Source organism: Erythrolamprus reginae, chromosome 6 (assembly GCF_031021105.1).
Source record: "Erythrolamprus reginae isolate rEryReg1 chromosome 6, rEryReg1.hap1, whole genome shotgun sequence".
In the NCBI taxonomy this organism is placed as follows: Eukaryota; Metazoa; Chordata; class Lepidosauria; order Squamata; family Dipsadidae; genus Erythrolamprus; species Erythrolamprus reginae.
In genome coordinates this window covers 56,253,597-56,275,571 of record NC_091955.1, presented here as the reverse complement: position 1 = coordinate 56,275,571, position 21,975 = coordinate 56,253,597, and the positions used below count along the sequence as shown (strand labels likewise).

Genomic DNA, 21,975 nt, shown 5'->3' with positions numbered 1-21,975 from the left:
AATTCTTCCAGATGAGCTAAGAACACAATATCTATCTACTAAATATTTCTTTTTATTAGTAAGAATTGTTATATTAAATAGTTGAATTACTCTGAAAATTGCATTGATAAAACAATAGTCCATGTTACTGAAGAACTTCAAAAACGTTAAATGTTATTTGTTATTTGTCTAGTGCATTTGTACTAGAGAAATAAACATTTGTACTAGAGAAATATCTGTATACATTTCTAATTTCTTTACTCTGCTGAACTACTTTACAATATTGTGAAATGTTTAAGTAAATCTTAATATACTTTATTAATATTTTCTATAGAGTGGCTAACCAGTCAAAGGGATATGAAAGGAAAGTAGTTCCAATAGATCAGAAATATGTAAGAAATATTTCCAATACCAAAGTGTGTGATACTAAATGAGGCCTTATTTTATTTATTTCTATAGTTTTCTTTTAAATAGAAGAAGGAAAGGTTGCTACACTCTTATATGGAAGATTGTAAAGGGCCTCTGTTCAACCAATTCAGATCAGTGTACTGTAACTACAACTAAGGCTACTAAATTACAGTTAATACTATGTTCTTATTGAAGGACATAAACCATTGATATTGTACAATGGTTGTACAATGAGACCTACACTATAACTAATAGGGATCTTTCCAGTATCTCCAACAGTAATTCAATTACATAAAACAATATTATTTTCACTTTATATATATTTGATATATAAATTTGCAAGCTGCAAAATTGCCTGATATTTGCAAACATTTAGGCAAATTCAAATATTCCATAAATATATGCCAAAATGCATAATTATTCACTGATCAAAATGAAAACTTCCATTATTATGTATTCAGCGATAATATACAATATTACTTCACCTCTCTCTCTCCCCCCCCCCGCCCCCAATTTTTTAAATTAAAACTGACATTGTTGCTAGCTATGATATTTTGTAATTCTTGTCTAGTGGGGAAATAGTGTCTTAGACATGTTAGAAGTTTATTAATTTTTACCCTCCCTTTTCATTAAAAAAAAATGAAGAAAATAGTTTTGGGAACATGAATGTAGGAACTGGTTTCTTATAAATACAAGATGTCCTTCCACAAAGATATAATTGGCAAAGAAATCAAGTAATATCAGATTATATTTAAGTATACTAATCCATTCAAATCCAATTGTGATAGTTTTATGTCAAAGATGCAAATTTCTTCACAGCTCAGCTGTTTATTTTTCTAATACTAAACCTCATACCACAAATTTGTAATTAGAAAGTACAAATTGCCTAAAATTACATGAAAATGTAGAAGGGAAAAAAAGTTCTTATGATTACTTATTTATTTACATTTGTTATAACTACTCACCTCTAATAGACTCTGAGTGACATACAGAACAAAAATATTAAAGTAAATTAAATTAAAAACTGGAAGAATCAGGAAACATTTTTTTCATAATGCAGATAATTCAGTTTTGAAATTCACTAATACAAGATGTGATATACCTACCAGATTGTCTGGCAAGACATTTGGATTAATATATAGAACTCATGAAGATTAACGCCGGCTGACTCACCGGCCCCACGGCGATGTTGCTGAAGGGCCGGGCAGACTCGGACCCTTCAGATGGCGGCCGCCATCTTGTTTTCGGCCGAAATCTCGCGAGATGAGATTTCGGCCGGGAATGCCCTGCCCACGTGGCTGGGCATGACGTCGGGTCCGGGCGGGGCCTGCTGGCCCTATTTAAGGGGCAGCAGGCCGGGAAACAGCCTTTTCGCCCGGACCTGGTTGCCTGAGCAGACACCCACCCGCCCTTCCCTATTTTGCAGTGTGCCTAGGGGTCGCCTGCGGGGGCCGAATGGGAATTTTTTGCAGCCTCACCCATTAGGCCAGGCTGTTTTTTCGCCCATTCCACACTGGGGAGATGGATGTGCGGTTAGGGGGTGTTTGCAGTTAATTAGGTTAATTGGCTTACCTCTGGTCATTGGGTAGGCAGGTTAGGGGCGGAAATCTGGGTGGTTTCAGCAACTGCGCGTTCTCCCTTGGGCATCTTTGGGGATGATTGACAGGTTCTCTCCAAGACCATGGTGGGTGCTACCTGCGCACTTGGGGGGAACCTGTCTTTGGGTCCCGCTATTGAAGTCCCAGGGTAGGGGTGAGCCGGCGGGACCCCCCTCATGCGAGTGTATGGCAGGGTCTCAGGTGAGGGAGAGGTCCCTCACCTGGACCAGCATCGATTACGCCCATAGTTGCCCAGGAATGTTGACCTTTTACGTCATTTCCGCCCCGGAAGTGTTTGTTTGACCCTGCAGGTCCATTTGGTTCCGGGTCATAGTTAAGTATGTTGATTTATGCAAATTTATGCTAATTCATGCTAATTTAATTAATAAATTATGCAAATTTATTATAATAAAAAATGACCCAAGTTTAAATCCAGCTCTGGTGTCCGAGTCGTTACTCCGTCTCTTCTGCAACAATGCCTGTTAACTTCTTTCTACAGACCGTTAGCCATTATGAGAATTAGTCCATAGTGGACTAAATGGGCCAGAGATATGATCCATTATAGCACTGGTTATGTTGTTATGGTCATAGTCATTCAATACATTTCACATATAGATGCCCAGGCCAGTTTTCTTCCTTTGGCATCTGAGTTTTACTGAGCCTGAGTAATAAGGGAAGACAATACTGGGAGCTACCCACCAGTCAGAATTTATAAAACCACCAACTGTAGTTTTTCCTTTCTTAAAATAGAGATTTTGTCTAAGATCAAATGATGGGTTCATTCAAAAGGCAGCATAAGAATGCTTTCCAGAGAAGTGGGATATAAATCTGGTGAATGTGATCCCGGATGGATTTATTTACAAATTAATTTATTCAGTTAGTTGCATATTCAAAAAAGAAGGACGAATATAAGAATAAATTTCTTGGATCAAGTTCAGCATTTTGTTTCTCACAAGCCAATTGTGGAGACAAATTGCTTTCCCACCATTTTTCTCTTCAACTCATATCTAGGAAGTCTCCGAGCCACAGATAGCATCAAGTTTCAAGAATAGTAGGACTTCATAGACTTGGTCATAAATGTATTAAATCCTATTTCTTTCTTTTATTTAATTTATATTTCTTTATATAATTTATATCATACTCAAATTGTATGATTCCTGGCAGCAGTGTTCCCTCTAATTTTTTGGGGGGGTGGGCAGAAAAGTATAGTGTCTGAGTGGCAGTCCCTTCGGGACTGGGCGGTACAGAAATATTAAATAAATAAATAAATAAACAAACAAACAAACAAACAAACACACAAATAAATACAAACCCACCCTGTTTTGCCTCAGAGAATTTCAAAATAAAATACTGTACTGTGTGTCTATAACAGTGAGCTCATAATAGGGCAACTCTATCAATATCAAAATGCCACTTAAATAGTTGAGCTAGTTTCAAACTAGATTTTGATTTTCTTTCTCTCTTCCTTACTCCCATTCTTTTTCTTTTTCTTTTCCTTCCTCTCTTTTTTCTATCTGTTTCTCTCTCTTCCTCTCTTCCTCTATCTCTCCTTCCCTCTCACTCTTTCCCTCTCAGCTTCTGGGCAGGTTTGAAAAACTCTGAGTTGATGATGATTTTTAAGTGAGCGATTGCTCACTGCTTAGCTTAGAGGGAACTATGCCTGGCAGTTTCAAATTGAAAAGTATATCAATCATTCTAAGTGAGTATAAGATGCACCGGAGTATAAGACACACCTTAGTTTTTTGGGAGCAAAATAGGGAAAAGAATCTGCTTACCAGGTATTCATCTGGTTTAGTCTGGTCAGCTTCAGCACATTATTTTAATCCACTGGTTAGGGCTTTAAATAAACTTTATTTGGAGAGAGTAACAATGAAAGAGCTTGCAAGTCAGTTAGAGCTGGGAACATCATTAGCACTTGATTAGGACTGGAAAGAAACATTCGGAGCAAGTTAGACCAATGGGGGAAAAAACCTGTAAAGACTTAGGGCTTGGAAAACATTCTATGCAGAGAGAAACTGTGAAAGAGCTTTGCAATCTGGTAAGAACTGGGAACATTGTTAGCACTGGTTAGAGCTGGGAAGAAACATTCAGAGCAAGTTAAAACAATGAAAAAAACCCTGGAAAGTCTTAAGGCTTGGAAAACATTCTTCGCAGAGAGTAACAATGAAAGAGCTTGTAAGCCGGTAAGAGCTGTGAACATCATTAGCACTTGGTTAGGCTGGAAAGAAATTCATTCAGAGCAGGTTAGAGCAATGAAAAAACCCCTGCAAAGACTTAGAGCTTGGAAAACATTCTTTGCAGAGAGAAACAATGAAAGAGCCTGCAAGGCAAGAGTTGAGAAGATTGTTAGCAGTTAGTGGGCTGGAAAAAGAGCTGCATTCAGAGTATAAGACACACCTAAATTATCAGCCCCTTTTAGGAGAAAAAAGGTGTGTCTTAAATAAAATACGATAGCTGGCCATCACTACATCTAATGATAAAATACCTGAATTTTTCACTGTGTTCTCTTCTTGTTCCCAATATCCTTCTATATACAGTAGCTATGCCAGATGGTGTCTTGTTCTAGCATTTTGAAAAGCAGAAAGATAGAACTCTGTTTTCTATTTTTCTTGTAATATGCATGACTTCATTCAACAAACCAATGTTCCCTTTAGAAGCCCTTATTTTGAAGCTAAAGAATCCCAAAGAACCCAACTATCAGGGTTCCAGAAAACATCCCCAACTAAATAAAACTCTGAGGCTGGAAGTTCCTCAAAGATCCAATTTATTGGAGATGTCATATTGGAACATCTTGGGAAATCTGAATCTGAAAGCTTCCAGGGTTTCCCCACCCAATTGAAAGTTTCCAACCCTGAGCCACTACCAAAAGGTTCATCACATGGTTTAACCAAATCTTCACATTCAACTGGATACAATCTCCAGGCAGTCCCAAGCAGGTGCAGGCAAATGTCCTTGAGTAAGGAATGTTGATATATCTAAGTTCCTACCGAACCAACAAAAAAAGTTCTCCTAATATTCCAGGCTAAAATCTGTGGCAGTCAGGAAAGAAAAAACAAAAATAGCTTCCAAAACTGACACCAGCCTTTTCTTGTAAAACAAGCTATTGAATCCCATAATAATCTTATTTCCAGCATTATATCATTTTCCAGATATGATGAACAGAGAAATACCCATTTTCCCAAATGCAAATATACATCACATTCATATGAAGGCATTAAAATATGTCATTAATAAATAATTCCTTTCTTAATAGATGCATTGAACTCTATCCAAGGTTTCTCTTTTTGCAGTTTTCTCTTATCCTAGCCCAAGGGGTTACATAGAGTTGGAATAATGTGTACACACAGACACACACAGACACACACAGAGAGAGACACACACAGAGTGAGTTTATGAGTATATTTTTCTCTTTGTGTATGCATATATTTGTTAATGGATTTCCTCTCTGTTTTTTAAAACTGAAATTAATCACTATGCTGGATTTATTGAACATAAAATAAATGATGAACCAACATTTTGGAACCATTATGTTTTGATGGATGAGCCACTAGATAGACTGCCAAGTAAATTACTTAGCAACAGGTGTATACCTTCCATGTATTCCCTCCTTCATGAATAAAACTATTTTTATCCACAGACACAGATATTTGGAAAATAATGGCTCATTTTAGCAATTAGAATTGTTAACAATATATTCATTTTTTTCTGTACTTTTCTATAACATTCATATTATCCATATGTAATAACATTATAACATTATAAAAAGTTTATTTTCCATATAAATATTTACCAACCATTGCCGGGACATATCAGAAGTTTGCAGTTTTTGCTACTCCAGAGGAATCGTTGAGTCTGTCATCTGCATCTCTATAACTGTCGGGTTTGGTTCTGCAACCCAACAAGACCGACACAGATTTCAGAGGATAATCAGAACTGCAGAAAAAACAATTGCTGCCAACCTGACTTCCATTGAGGACCTGTATACTGCATGAGTCAAAAAGAGAGCTGTGAAAATATTTACTGACCCTTCACATCCTGGACACAAACTGTTTCAACTCCTATCCTCAAATCGTTGCTACAGCAAGACAACCAGACACAAAAACAGTTTTTTCCCGAACGCCATCACTCTGCTAAACAAATAATTCCCTCAACACTGTCAGACCTTTTACTAAATCTGCACTTCTATTCTACTAGTTTTTCTCATCATTCCTATCATCCTTTGCCTCCCACTTAGGACTCTATGACTGTAACTTGTTGCTTATATCCTAAGATTTTTATTAATATTGATTGTTTCTTCATTGCTTATTTGACCCCTATGACAATCATTAAGTGTTGTACCACATGATTCTTGACAAATGTATCTTTTTCTTTTATGTACGCTGAGAGCATATGCACCAAGACAAATTCCTTGTGTGTCCAATCACACTTGGCCAATAAAATTCTATTCTATTCTATTCTTATATAATTTAGTCATTGATGAAAGCTGTAAATACTTAATATAACATTATAATTAAAATAAATACTACAGTTTTCAAAAAGTTATAACATTTTTTCCAAAATAAGAGCTATACTGAAAAGAAGCCCAGGCATGATTTTACGCATGCACCTAATATAAACTCTAAGCCTGTTTAAGAGCCCGTGCAGCTGGCTGACCGCCCATTCCATCTGGCTGCTCATAAGGTGAGGCAGACCCATGTGCACTGCACTGGCTTATCCCAGGGCTATCCATGCCCCAACACCTGTCTTGTGATGGTATCACCAGTAGCCATGTATAGCATGAGCCCACGTCACTGCAATCCCACTTCTTCTGCTTGCTTGAATATAGATATACTTCTTCTGCTTGCTTGAATATAGATATACAGTAGTAGATACACAGAAGTTCTGTTTTGGTTTTTGTTTTTTGTTTTTTGTTTTATTTTTCTAATATGCTCCCTTATAACAACATTGAGCTAACTATATTTTTTATCTCCTTTAACAGAAATAATGCTGACTGCAAAGATGTATCTGATTTCTCTTCCTTTCTTCCCTTTTTTGATCAGCGGCATCTTCTGTCAATATGATTACGACGACTATTCACCAGATGTTCAGGATTTTTTTCCAGTGTTAAGGGTAATATATGAAGACTGTGCACCAGAATGTAATTGTCCACAAATTTACTCCGGAGCCATGTATTGTGATGATCTTAAACTGAAGAGTATACCCATTATTCCTAAAGGAATCAAATTCCTATATCTCCGCAATAATCTGCTTGAAGGCATAGAAGAAAATGCTTTTGAGAATGTGACCGATCTGGAGTGGCTAATCTTAGACAATAACCAACTGAAAAATGCCAATATTAAAGGCAAAGTCTTTGCCAAATTAAAGAATTTAAAAAAGCTGCACATCAATCACAACAATTTAACTGAAGTTGTTGGGCCACTTCCCAGTTCTCTGGATGAGCTGCAACTCACTCATAACCAGATTTACAAAATCACCCCCAATACACTCGAGGAACTAGTGAATCTGACTGTCATTCACCTACAGCACAATGAACTGACTGAAGGTACACTCTCTGGAGGTTTTAAAGGCTTAAAATCACTCTTGTATCTGGACTTGAGCCATAATAAACTGACTAAACCTCCTACAGGACTACCTAATAATTTACTGATGTTGTATTTGGATAATAATCAGATTAGTGGTATTCCTGACCAGTATTTCCAGGGTTTAAAAGAACTGCAGTATTTACGTCTTTCTCGCAATAAACTGACAGATTCTGGAATTCCAAGCAATATTTTCAATATCTCTTCACTTGTGGAGCTGGATCTCTCCTATAATCAGCTAAAGAGCATTCCGACAGTCAATGAGCACCTTGAAAACTACTACCTGCAAAACAACCAAATTGCCAGTGAGTAATATTTCCATTAAAAGAAGAAAAGAGAGACGGGTGTTAGAAATAGTTAAATGGGATTATCTTGAATAGTTAAATGGGATTATCTGGAATGAAATGGTTAATTCTCATATAGCCATTTCATTCCAGACTTTAAGTTCATTCTATTTCTTTTTAAAAGTAATGGCTATCATGATAAAACCATGCAATTGTTTCTAAGAATAAATTCATATCCTTCATATTCTAGCCAGCAACAGCAGAAGTCTATAGATCCTACTTTCACTTCATGATGTGAAAGCCTTGTCTTCTGGAAGTAATAGTTTCAATATTAATATAAATCGTACGGATAGAAGCAACAAGTTACAGTCATACAAACATAAGTGGGAGGAGATGGGTTACAGGAATGATGAGAAGTCTAATAGCAATGCAGCCTTAGTGAATAGTTTTGCATTCCAAACCGGGCAAGACAATAGATACTGTTGCAATTTTTTTCTATTTTATTCTGTAATACTAAAACAAATACTGTACATACATTCATTCTATTTTTTCTCAGTTTCGAATATAAATTTTGGCACATCTTTTAACAAATATTTGAGGCCATAGTATTATAACTTAATTGAAAAATGACAATACTGCATGGAGACATCCAAAAGGAAGGGTTTATTTATTTAAATTTATGTATTTATTTATTTATTTATTTTGCTTATGCTTTTCAATGCCAAGTAAATCTACAAATTGTAGATACAATACAGGCCTGACAGCCTAGATTGCAGCACTCTAGTTGCTGGCTCTTCCAGACTCCTCAGCTGCTCTTGCCTCACCTCGCCTCGTGTTGTGATGCTATATGTTTTTCAGGTCCAGAGCCTGCTTTTGCTCCCTTGATATACAAACAAACCTAGGTCTCTCCCCACCCCACACAATAATACTAGTATCCATTTATCTACTCATAAAGAGCCGGGGTGGCACAGCAGGTAGAGTGCTGTACTGCAGAGTCACTGAAGCTGACTGTAGATCTGCAGGTCAGCAGTTCAAATCTCATCACCGGCTCAAGAGTGACTCAGCCTTCCATCCATCCGAGGTGGGTAAAATGAGGACCCAGATTGTGGGGGATTTATTATTATTATTATTATTATTATTATTATTATTATTATTATTATTATTAATTAGATTTGTATGCCGCCCCTCTCCACAGACTCGGGGCGGCTCACAGCAACAATAAAACAATGTACAACAAATCTAATACTTAAAAAAAAACACTAAAATCTTTTATTAAAAGCAAACATACACACAAACACACCATGCATAAACTGTATAGGCCCAGGGAAGATGTCTCAATTCCCCCATGCCTAACGGCAGAGGTGGGTTTTAAGGAGTTTACGAAAGGCAAGGAGGGTCGGGACAGTTCTAATCTCCGTGGGGAGCTGGTTCCAGAGTGTTGGGGCCGCCACAGAGAAGGCTCTTCCCCTGGGTCCCACCAAACGACATAGTTTAGTCGACGGGATCCGGAGAAAGCCCACTATGGGACCTAACCGGTCGTTGGGATTCGTGCAGCAGAAGGCGGTCCTGGAGATATTCTGGTCCGATGCCATGAAGGGCTTTATAGGTCATAACCAACCCTTTGAATTGTGACCAGAAACTGATCGGCAACCAATGCAGAGTGTTGGTGTAACATGGGCATGCCTAGGGAGGCCCATAATAGCTCTCGCAATTGCATTCTGCACGATCTGAAGTTTCCGAACACTTTTCAAAGGTAGCCCCATGTAGAGAGCATTACAGTAGTCAAACCTTGAGGTGATGAGGGCATGAGTGACTGTGAACAGTGAGTCCCTGTCCAGATAGGACCGCAACTGGTGTACCAGGCAAACTTGGGCAAATGCCCCCCTCGCCACAGCTGAAAGATGGTTCTCTAATGTGAGTTGTGGATCGAGGAGGACACCCAAGTTGCGGACCCTCTCTGAGGTGGTCAATAATTCCCCCCCATGGTTATGGATGGACAGATGGAATTGTCCCTGGAAGGGAGAACCCACAGCCACTCCGTCTTATCAGGGTTGAGTTTGAGTCTGTTGACACCCATCCAGACCCTAACAACCTCCAGGCACTGGCACATCACTTTCACTGCTTCGTTGACTGGACATGGGGTGGAGATATACAGCTGGGTATCATCAGCATATTGATGATACCTCACCCCATGCCCCTGAATGATCTCACCCAGCGGTTTCATGTAGATATTGAATAGCAGGGGGGAGAGGACTGACCCCTGAGGCACCCCCCAAGGGAGTAACTTAGAAGTCAACCTCTGACCCCCCACTAACACCGACTGTGACCGACCAGAGAGGTAGGAGGAGAACCACTGAAGAACAGTGCCTCCCACTCCCAACCCCTCCAGCCAGCACAGAAGGATACCATGGTCCGGATACCTCTGGAACCACCTGCTACTGCACGAATCCCAGCTACCGATAAGGTCCCACAGAGTTGGCCTTCTCCGGGTCCCTTCGACTAAACAATGTCGTTTGGCGAGCCCCAGGGGAAAAGCCTTTTCTGTGGCGGCCCCAGCCCTCTGGAACCAACTCCCCCCAGAGATTAGAACTGCCCCCACCCTCCCTGTCTTTCATAAACTACTCAAGACTCACTTATGCCACCAGGCCTGGGGGAGTTAAGATATTCCTTCCCCCTAGGCCATTACAAGTTATGCATGGTATGTTTGTGTGTATGTTTGGTTTTATAATAAGGGTTTTTAGTTGTTTTATTAATTGGATTGTTACAAGTTGTATTTTATCATTGTTGTTATTTATTTATTTATTTATAAATAAATAAATAAATAAATAAATAAAAGAAAAGAAAAGAAAAGAAAAAAAGAAAAAAAGAAAAAAAATGGTCGATGGTATCGAAAGCCGCTGAGAGGTCAAGAAGCACCAGGACAGAGGATAAAGCCCTGTCCCGGGCCTGCCAGAGATCATCCATGAACGCAACCAAAGCAGTTTCCATGCTGTATCTGGGCTTGAATCTTGACTGTTGAGGGCCTAGATAATCGGCTTCTTCCAAGGACCACTGGAGTTGGAGCACCACCACCTTCTCAACAACCTTCCCCATAAAGGGAAGGTTGGAGACTGGCAGGTAGTTGTTCAGAATGGCTGGGTACAAGGAAGGCTTCTTGAGGAGGGGGCACACAAGTGCCTTGTAGGGATCTGGAAAGGACCCCCTCCCCAAAGAAGCATTGACAATCTCCTGGACCCAGCTCCGTGTCACCTCCCTGCTGGCCGTGACCAGCCAGGAGGGACACGGATCCAGCAAACAGGTGGCGTAACTCACAGCTCCAATGGCCTTGTCCACTTCATCAGGTGTCACCAGATCAAACTCCTCCCAGACAGATGGATAAAGATGTTTAGCCCTAGTCACCTCGACTGACTCATTGTCAGTCGACTCTGTTATCCAATTGGAGTCGATGTCCGCCCGGATCCGAGCGATTTTATCAGCAAAAAACATGTTAAAATCCTTGGCCCTACTCTGTAAGGGCTCCCCAACTCCCCCCTGGTTAAGAAGGGAGCGTGAAACAAAGAAACCAGCAATTTTTGCTGCCAGAAAGATATCTGCATGCAAGATTTTGGCTGCTGCCCATGCACAGCAGCCGGAGTCTTGTTGCGGTGCCTAGAGCGGCAGCTGCCAAAAACAGCCTGCCCATTCCGGCTACTGCCCATCTCCAGCCACGCACCTGTTCTCTCCATGCTGCAGGAGAGAGATGCCTGCACTGCAGGAGAGCACCATGCCTGTGGTACCCCTGCAGGCAATGTAAGGGTCAGGTGGGCCGCTCACAGCGCAGCATGGTGGGTGGGAGTGGGTGGTGGTGGTGTGGGAAGCCAGCATGAGAGGTGAGTGGCATGGGCAGGGGTGGGCTTTTGGGCGGAACAATCTGGCTCATGAATGCTTGCAGGGCCAGTGCAATTTTGCTTCTGCACCTGTGGATGTAGAAAAATAGCACACCTGTGGCTCCATGTGTGATTTTTCTACCTCCGCAGGTGCTGAAGCAAAATTGTGCTGGCCCCACAAGCACTCACGAGCCGCAGCGGTGAGCCTGGAAGCCCACTGCTGCAGGGCGGTGAGGGGATGGCGCAGTGGCAGAGTGGGGGGGGAGAAGTCATCGTGTGGAGCAAGCAGCAGCAAGTGGGCGGCAAGTGGGCAGTGGGGGGAAGCCACCATGTAGGGCGAACGATGGCGAGTGGGTAGGTGGGGGCAAACGGCAGTGGGCAGAAGCAAAAAACCCAGAAATCTCACGCACTTGCTCACACAGGGTCGGGGGCACATTCCTGGCCTGTTCCAGTATGGCCGGGATTGGTAGCCCGCCCCTGATATAATAATAAACCAAATAAAGCTTGTAATCAATACCATGGACTGGTATCGTAGCATCTGTTCATCTTATAGATTAAAACTTAAAGCTCTTACTTAGGTAATGATTTCGTCTTTAAATTTTTCAGGTCAAATTGTTAAGCATAATGTTTGATATCTGGCTGCAATATAACATGTATATAACCTATAGCAGGGGTGGGTACCAAATCACCTGAACCGATAGCAATCCACTGGTGATGTCAGTGAACTGGATCGACTGGTGCTGGTCCATGGGTGCCACCATCTTCTTTTGTGATTTTTTAGTGAATTTCTTTTACTGTTTGAAGTATTTTCCTGTTTTGTTGCTTGTAAAAGGGACCTCCCTTCCACCTCTGAGTCTATACTGACCTTTACTCCTTCTCCAGAAGCACAGCTGATCAGCAACTCAGCTGTGTTCCGGGTTATTCTAGCTACAGAACAGGTATGCCTGTAAAATTGCACAAGGGATACACACATGTGTGTGAGTGGAGCAAGCACCTGCGAAATGTCGCAATGCAAACTGGTGGTGAAGGTAAGTGGAACGCACCCCTGACTTATAGGAAATAGAATTTAACTAGCTGACGAACCTAAAATGTGCTAGGACTCCTGACATTAGTTAAATTTGGAACTATCCTACACTGATTGTGAAAGTTATATTCTAATATTATGTTATTTACATTACAGAATTTTCAGTGCGCAGCTTTTGTAAGGTTGTTGGGATACTAGCCTATTCCACGGTATCTCATCTGCGTCTGGATGGAAATAATATCATAAGAGCTGATCTTCCACAGGAAATGTACAACTGTCTCCGAGTGGCCACTGACATTTCTTTGAAATGATTTGTACAACACTTTCTCTCACAATGCTTTACACACCATAGTAATACTTTACTACTAAAACATCATCTGGTTTAAGATTTTTTGTTTTGTTAATAAACAGCATTATTGTGTGGTGGTTGTTTTTTTAATGTGTATATTGTACAATGCTTGTGATGCAGATTTTTTTTTGTAAAGCTAGAAAGTCCCATAGATTGTGGACAAAAATGTTATCATGTTTATTCCGTAGACTGTTTCATTAACACAGCTATATACAGCGTGAGTTTGAAAAGCACTGGTATATACACACAATAACCTATGACCTATAAAGCTCTACATGTCAGAGGACCAGATTACCTGTGGGACTGGTTTTTGCCGCACGAATCCCAGCATCCAAGTAGGTCCCACAGAGCTGGCCTTCTACAGGTCCCATCAACTAGACAATGTCATTTGGCAGGGCCTAGGGGAAGAGCCTTCACTGTGGGACCCCGGCCCACTGGAATTAACTCCCCCCAGAGATTCGCACAGCCCCCATCCTCTTTCCCTTTCATAAGAATTTGAAAGCACACTTATATCATCAGGCTTTTGGTCACTAGACCCCAGCCTCTGCTCAATGAATGTATTCATTGTAATAGTATCCATGTGACTGCTTGATTTTAAATGTTTAGTTTTTAAGATTATTTTTAAATTAACTATTCTATTAATTAGCTTAGAAATGTTTTATATATTGTATCTTTTTAATCAAAATGTTGTGAGCCACCCCGAGTCCATGGAGAGGGACAGCATATAAGTCAAATAAATAGATAGATAGATAGATAGATAGATAGATAGATAGATAGAGTAAATAAGTAAGTAAGTAAGTAAGTAAGTAAGTAAGTAAGTAAGTAAGTAAGTAAGTAAGTAAGTAAGTAACAAACAAACACATACTACTGTCCTTGTGGGTGTGAACTTCTACTCAGGTTTGCAGAAGTCAGGCATTTTTTTTAATCAAGATAGTATATTTAGTACTTAGGGCTGGACCAGATATGTACAGTAGTTCACACTTCAAAATAAAATCTCCCGTTTTATACTTTTGATTATATTACATAAAACAATTCAATATAACTATATAAATTCTATATATATAAAGGAAAATAAAATATTACAATCAATATATTCACATGAATAATTGAGAAAATAATGACATTTTAAAGTTTTTATTTTATTAATGCATTTTATTTTTTTCTATGAAGGTCAGTTTAAAACTTTAAAGAAATTGCTGTTTTACAGTAAAAATACTATTATTATTATACTCTTATTTCTGCATGCTATAATAAATGACATTAGAAAATAAAAACAGCAAACGAAAAATATGGAGTGTATATTATTTGAAAAACGATTTTTTAATTACAGTTACTGTAGTAAGCTTATCAAAGAACCAGCTGGTTAGTCCTGAATCAGATAGAAAATATACAGCATTCAGTTTCAAAGCAGATAAATTTGACACTTTCATTGAACCTGTACGTAGTTCCTTAAAAGAACTAACTCATTCTATGCTTGGGAGTTGTGTGGACTTAGAAAAATCAGTTGAGGTAGACCTCTCACACAAACATAAACACACACATGCACACCAAAATTCTTGTATGTGTCCTTTTTGTATGATATAGTGATGATCTTCTGATTTCAAAATTAATTATTTTGGAGAAAACGTAGTCTTTCAGGTACATCTAAATTTTTTATTCAAAGTTTTAACATTGAATTTCAAATAAATGTAGTTATGAGTATGCTATGTATACATTTCAGGGAACTTACAGCTTTAATAATTCAGTTTTAAAGATAAATATTTTGAAATGTAACATGTTAATTAAAGTTCCATGAAAATACAACCATACAATGTTTTCTGTTGGCGAATACCTAAAGGCTGTAATTTTCATCTTCAGTAAAATTATGGTCTGACAAACTAACTTTATTAGCCTATCTCTTTCTCTCTCTCTCTCTCTCTCTCTCTCTCTCTCTCTCTCTCTCTCTCTCTCTCCCCCCTACCTACCTACCTACCTACCTACCTACCTATCTATCTATCTATCTATCTATTTATTTATTTTATCTTATTTGTTTGGATAAATCTGTATACAATATATGTTCTGTAAAACAACTCTAAAACATCTACTGTCAAAGAAGAATAACATCAAGAGGGAGGAACAAAGGTTAATTGAAAACAAATAGTTATGTGCCAACTTTAGTTATTATTTTATCAGTTCTGTATTTGATCAGTTCTCTCTGAAAAATAATTTCATTATTTTTTTATAAGTATATAAGTAATTCTTATACTGTATACTATTGCATCTGATTTTCATATTTTTGTTATTTTATTCAGTGGTTATATCCTGCAGCTAGACAAAATTATTTAGCCCATTCCAGAAGCAAAGTAATGGTCACAGTCCTTTAAGAAACCTAACATTCAATAATTAAGATTAGAAAACTGTGTAGTTATTCTTAGACTATCAGCTGGATTTTCTACTGAGAAAGGTATGAATTCAATGAACCTGCTGAGTCATCCCATGACTTTTTCATCTCTGTTCTTTTAATGAATTCCATTCACAGAAGCTATCTTAATTATTCCAAATTGCTTAATGGAACTTCCATGGCCAGAGCCAATATTTATACATCAGCAAATTACAAACATTAACCACTGTTCTGATTGTCCTTAGATTAGAAATATCTGACTAGTTTTTTATTCAAAATGTGTTAAAATACTTAGTTCTACTACCTCACTATTAGTTCCATACTTTCATTATCCAAATCAACCATAGTAGCACCCTTTCCACCATCTTGGCTTTCATGTAACAACATTATGATGGCATGGTTTCTAACCCTAGCCCCCTCATTTACAAGATTGGAGAATTATCCAGGCTTTTGGAAAAGAGATAGAGTCAGCTATATATTAATTGGTTTATTTTCTTTTTGCTTTCCAATCCTACCATCAAATGATGATTTTATATAGAAAAACTGGAGAGAACTAACCTGATTGGATTTAAATAGTCAGGCAGATGAATATAGGACAAAACGGACCCTTAAATAAACAGACTTTGAACCATATCTGTTGTGGTTAGCTCTGGCCCAGCTCCTGCCCCAAGGAATGTGCAGGTGGGTGTGGGGGAGACATCCACATGCCGCAGGCCTATTTTGCTCCAGATGGAATCTGCCAATGAAGTCTCTTCTGACCAAGGCAGCATGAGTGACAGGGAAGAGGGGAGTTTGGCAGACAGCCCAGGAGGAGATCAATCATCTGTATCATCTTTGGATTCTGAACAAGAATTAATGACACATCCACGCATGAGTAGAGTGATGCATAGGAGACAACAACTAAAGGATTATTACAAGAGAAAATGAGGCCACCTGTGGTTGGGTGGGGCTCCAGTAATTAGGGCTGCTTCTATAAATAGCAGTGTGTGTGTTTGGCCATTGTGAAAGAGTATCTGATCGCAGTTCTTCAGGAATCATGTGTTGCTGTTTTCTGGACTTTGTTGATTTTTTCACACCTTTGAAACCAAAGCAGAACAATGTGTGTGTGTGTGTGAGTCTCACTTCGTTGGAAGAAGAAGGGGTGTGAAGTACTTAATGACTGTTTAAGGGAAATTGTACAAACTACCTGGTTGTTTTGGGATGAGTGCTCTTTGCAATACAAAAAGAGTGCTTAGTTTATTTTGAATTTTGTGATAAAGAACATTGTTTTGAATTTTCAAACATGTGGGTGTCTGCAATTTGTACCCTTGAATTTTCGAGAGGCTGCTACCAGAGAGCCCGGCAGAACACATATCCAAATATGATTCAACCAAAGTCAACTGGCAACAATGCAGCTTACAAAGTAGTAGATCACTTGAATGTATCAGGGTAGCTGTCCCTGTCCAGGTCATCCATTTTATACCAGGTTGGTTGGTTTTTTTGTTTTTAAATTCAGTAATCCAAGCACATGTAACTAAGATATGAGTGACTGTGAGAACAGCCTCCCAATCCAGGTGGATGCAATTGATGCATGAGACAAAACCCTTTGGTTTACAGCTGCCAACAGGTGATTGAGAAGGGTCTGCTAATCCAGGAACACTCTCAAATTGTGAAGTACTGTACTGCTAATCCAGGAACACTCTCAAATTGTGAAGTACTTCCCCCCTTTAAATGGGGAAGCACAACTCCATACATAAACATATTTAGTATTTCCTGGAATAATTTGACCCATAAAACAAATGTCACCTCTTCTTGAAAGATACAACCTGAGTCTGTTCTTCCCTTCAGACACTGAGTCAGCACATCTACTGTGACATCTGATAATAGTGAACTCTGTTTTAATGAATATACTTCCATTGTTGTTTTATGTAAACAGTAAAAAGAAATAATATAGAACCCTGTACTGCTTCAATTTTTTTTTTGCCTTTTCTGCATAGCTCAGTCCGCGCCAATTAGAACCAGTCCTTCAAGAAGGAGGAAAGCAATTGCAAAACATTGCATCCCAGGTCTGGAGATTCTCAGACATCCAGGTCATAGCTGTGTCAAATATGCTTTTTCAAAAGACAACAGTCTAGTTATATTTTGAAAAAACATGTTTGAGAATACAGTGGTACCTCTACCTAAGAACGTCTCTACTTAAGAACTTTTCTAGATAAGAACTGGGTGTTCAAGGTTTTTTTTGCCTCTTCTTAAGAACCATTTTCTATTTAAAAACCCAAGCCCGGAAAAATTTCCCAGAAAATTTGAGAGCGGCACGAAGGCCCAGACAGTTTCCTGCCATCCCCCCTGAGTTTCACTCTCTGGCCAGTGGATGGGAGGCAGCCTCGTGCCGGGTGTATGGGAGGCACGTGATCCTCCTCGCCGCCTCAGAGTCCCTATTTTTTTTAAGCCTTAAAGTTTTGGATTTTTTTGATTCCCGTCACCTCATCTTCTTCCTTTGGCAGCGACTGTCCTCCTCCTCTTCTTCATCCTCCTCCTCCCACCCAAATTCTGCGCTTTTATTTCTTTCCTAATGGGTTTGCATGCATTATTTGCTTTTACATTGATTCCTATGGGAAAAATTGCTTCTACTTACAAACTTTTCTACTTAAGAAACAGGTCACGGAATGAATTAAGTTCTTAAGTAGAGGTACCACTGTACATCCCATGGCAATCCATGTAAGTGGTCCTGAACTATATCATGTATAATGATATCAAAAACTGGAGATTAACTGTGGGAGGCACAGTGGTTAGAATGAAGTGTTGCAGACTAACTATACTCACTGCCAGGAGTTCAATCCTGATCAGTTCATGGTTGACTCAGCCTTCCATCCTTCCATCCTAAAATGAGGGCCCAGATTGTTGGGGACAATATGCTGACTCTACAAACCTCTTAGACAGTATTGTAAAGCACTGTGAAGCAGTACATAAGTCTACATGCTATTCATGTAGTCCATGTTTCTTAAAGGTTTGTCAGATGGGAATTTGGAAAATAGCAAGTTGGGGAAATCTAAGTTAATTGAGTTATTATGCTTAAAGAAGTCTAAGTGCTAAGGGCTTAAAGAGGATTCAGAGGGTTTAATTAAATTTTATTTAATTTATTAGACATCTATGCTGCACAATCCCACAATCAGGTCAATTTACAACAGTGAATAACACAATGCAAGATGTAGAAGTCAAATATAGATAATAAAAACAATAATAAAACCGATATATAAAACCCCTAACACATTATCCAGTCAAACACACATACATAGCAGTCAATCACCATTCAGCTGATCCAAAGTGTTAACATTCATGGACACCAGGCCTGCTGGCAAAGCTAGATCTTCAGTCTTTCGGAAGGCCAGTAGTGGGGGGGACCAGTATGGACATTGGGGGATAGTTAGTTCCATAAGGGTGGGCAGCACAGAGAAGGCTCTCCTCTGCATTGCTTAGTTGACTGGACCTGGAGAAGGCCAACTCTGTGTGATCTAATTGGTCTCTGGGAGGTACGCGGCAGGAAATGGTCTCAAAGAAAGAGGTTGTTGTCCTCGGATCCATATTTTCTAAAAATCATCTATTATTCCACATATTAGGTGGGAAGCTGTTTCATAATAGAGGCACCATGATATATAAAGCACACTTCTTCGACTCCACAAAATGACACTGTTTCAGAAGTGACAGCCAGGGCTTTCTCATGATAGCTAATCTACTAGTACATATAGAAACAATTGGAAAGTTGTGTTTCTGCAAGTAACCTGTCCCGATGCCCTGTGGGCCTTCTAAGATGACAATCAGCACCTTTAATTGAACTCCGAAATTTACTGGTAGCCCTTTGCAGCTCACATGGCAGTGGTTTTACATGGATATACTGTATTCTGCCAAATAATGAATGTGCTGCTGTATTCTGAACCAACTAAAATTTTGTAATGCCCTTCAAGATAATCCCCAATATTTAGTAGAATACATTGCAATAATCCAATCAGGAGGTAACTAAATTTCCATGCGTGATCATGAGTAATACCTCCCAAAATGGTAAACAACTGTAACTGGTGCACAAGTTGTAATTGGGCAAAGGCTATGGTCCGGTCTTTGGCTGCCAACTGCTGCACGGACAGGAAGAAAGGACTCCAGGAGAGGTCCCAGATTATGCACCAATCAAAAATCACTAGATGTTGGCTGTCTGATATTTTGGGTAGTGGATTACCAATATTTGTAGAAGTTTAAATGTCAAAAGGCAACATTTTGTGATGATGTGGCATGGCTGCTATTGAAGTCAAATAAAATTATAACAAGATCCAGATAAACTTAATTTCTTCCAAAAATAGTCTGTGCATATATATTTCTTCTCTCTGTCATCTGACTTTTTTGGAATTATAGTATTTCAGTTTGATTATTGGCTATAAACATGTGCACCCTTATATAAAGAGCTTTTAGATGAAGGTTCTGTCTATAAAGCATAACCAAGAAAAATTTACACTAAAATGGAATTTGAGAGTTAATAACAGAGTTGGATCCCTTTAGAAACCTCAGACTAGGGACACATTCATACATTTAGATATAAATGTGAAGTCAGGATAAAAGTGCAAGCTAATGGAACGTAGTCTCCGGAGAGGGGTGGCATTCAAATCTAATAATAAATAATAATGAAAAATGATTTGTGACAGAATTCAGAATGCAATATTTAGTCTATCAGTAATTTTCAACGTAAGCAACATATCTTGATGTTGCCAAATTCAACTTTAGAACTTGGTATAAGAACTTCAGCTACATATATACATACATTCATAACATCTCATTTTGCAAAGCTTTTCTTAGTCTGCTTTAAGAAACAAATTCCCATAGTTGCACTTTACTGCTTATGCCTCAAGAGATGTAATTGGAAAATCACTGAATATTTCATATTCCCACTATTGTCTTCATTCATAAGTAGGGCTTACACTCATAAGTAAAGGCAAAAAGAAGCAGCTGCAAGTATATGGTGGGACAAAGGCCTGCTAGTTCATGATTTTCTTTGGTTGATGATTATGAGCAATGAGAAATTCCCAGGAAATAAAACTTTTCAGAATTGTGTGACATATGTGAAAAATCCTGAGGCAAGGCTAAGATTAAAGTTTTCATAAAATAATACCTATACCATGTGTCCATCTAGTTGTTATTTTTTTATGAATGTTTTCAATGTTTTAGACAGATTCATGGATGCCAAGCGTATCGGTGGTTATTGAAATGGATGTGCCACCTCTATGTTGATTGAGGCAGGCAGGATTCCCTTGGGTACCACTTGTTCAGGGTCAAAGGAAAGGGAAGGTTTTGCCTTCTCTTTCTGCTCAGGATCCCCATGTACAATTGGTGGGCCAATGTGTGGCATAGAATGGTGGACTCAGGCTTTGTCCGATTAAGCATGGCTCTTCTTATGTTATTATGAAGCAGCAAGGTGGAGAGGAAACCGGAAAGAGAAAAACAGATGGAAGAATATACAGACAACGGTGGAGATAAAAATGAAAGGAACTATGAGAATAGACAGATTAATGACTACATTGAATTTTTTGAATCCAAAGAAGAACAGGAGGATGAAGAATCAGAGAAGGATATAGTCAAAGGGGGAAAGAATTTTGAGAACAAACAGACTAAATGTAATAATGATTACATTGGGATTATCAATGACAAAAAAGGAAAAAGGTGAGGAGAAAATGATGGAGATAAAAAAGGAGATAATTTTAAAAATTACATTGAATATGAATATCACTTTGGGATCAATAGTGGGAAAAAAGAATTAAGTGAGAATACAGTGATTCCTCGTTTATCGCGGGGGTTATGTTTCAGGACCACTCGTGATAAATGAAAAAATGTGAAGTAGGGGCGCAAGGCTTTTTTTAAATATTAAAGGGTTGCTGCCTCCTTCAAAGCACTCAGGGATCCAGAGGGGAAGAAAGGAGATGCCTGACTTGCTTCTTCTTATGTTATTACAAAGCAGCAAGGTGGTGCAGAGCAGAAAAGCCACCAAGCCAGAGGATGGTGAACCTTCCATTTCCCCCTCAGCTCCGCCACAGCCTCCCGACTGCCAGGCAGCCCTAGAATCCCAGTCGCCAAGACTTTCCCCTGCCCCCCTGCTTCATTCTGACACACTGAGGCAGAGGACAGTGAGCCTTCCGCTTGCCCCTCAGCTCCACCACAGCCTCCTGACCTCCGGGCAACCCTAGAACCTCGGCAGAGACCACAAGCCCCTGACCGTGCCTATGCACATGCCTCTCATAGAAACCCAGGGTGCACGGAAGCCGCGAAAGGTGAACTGCGAAGTGGCGAGGGATCACTGTACAGAAAGAAAAAAGAGAGAGGGAAAGAAGTTGGGGTTACAAGGTTACAAGTACAAAAAGAAGGGAAAGTTAAGACTAAGAAGATGGAATCTTAAAGAAAATGGTTGATGGCTATTTGATTGTTTGACCATTATTTGATCAATATATGATTTTTGTACTTATAATTAAATACATTTATGAATATATTGGATGTT

The 21,975-nt window shown here is 39.2% G+C and overlaps 1 protein-coding gene across 1 annotated transcript; it reads left to right on the top strand.

Annotated features, from left to right (window-relative positions):
- Positions 1-6,983: 6,983 nt before the first annotated feature.
- Positions 6,984-13,937, top strand: LOC139168993 (lumican-like). Its single transcript, XM_070754779.1, has 2 exons — positions 6,984-7,869; positions 12,895-13,937. The coding sequence occupies exons 1-2, from the start codon at positions 6,984-6,986 to the stop codon at positions 13,047-13,049; spliced, it is 1,041 nt and encodes a 346-aa protein (XP_070610880.1). The 3' UTR covers positions 13,050-13,937.
- Positions 13,938-21,975: the final 8,038 nt, after the last annotated feature.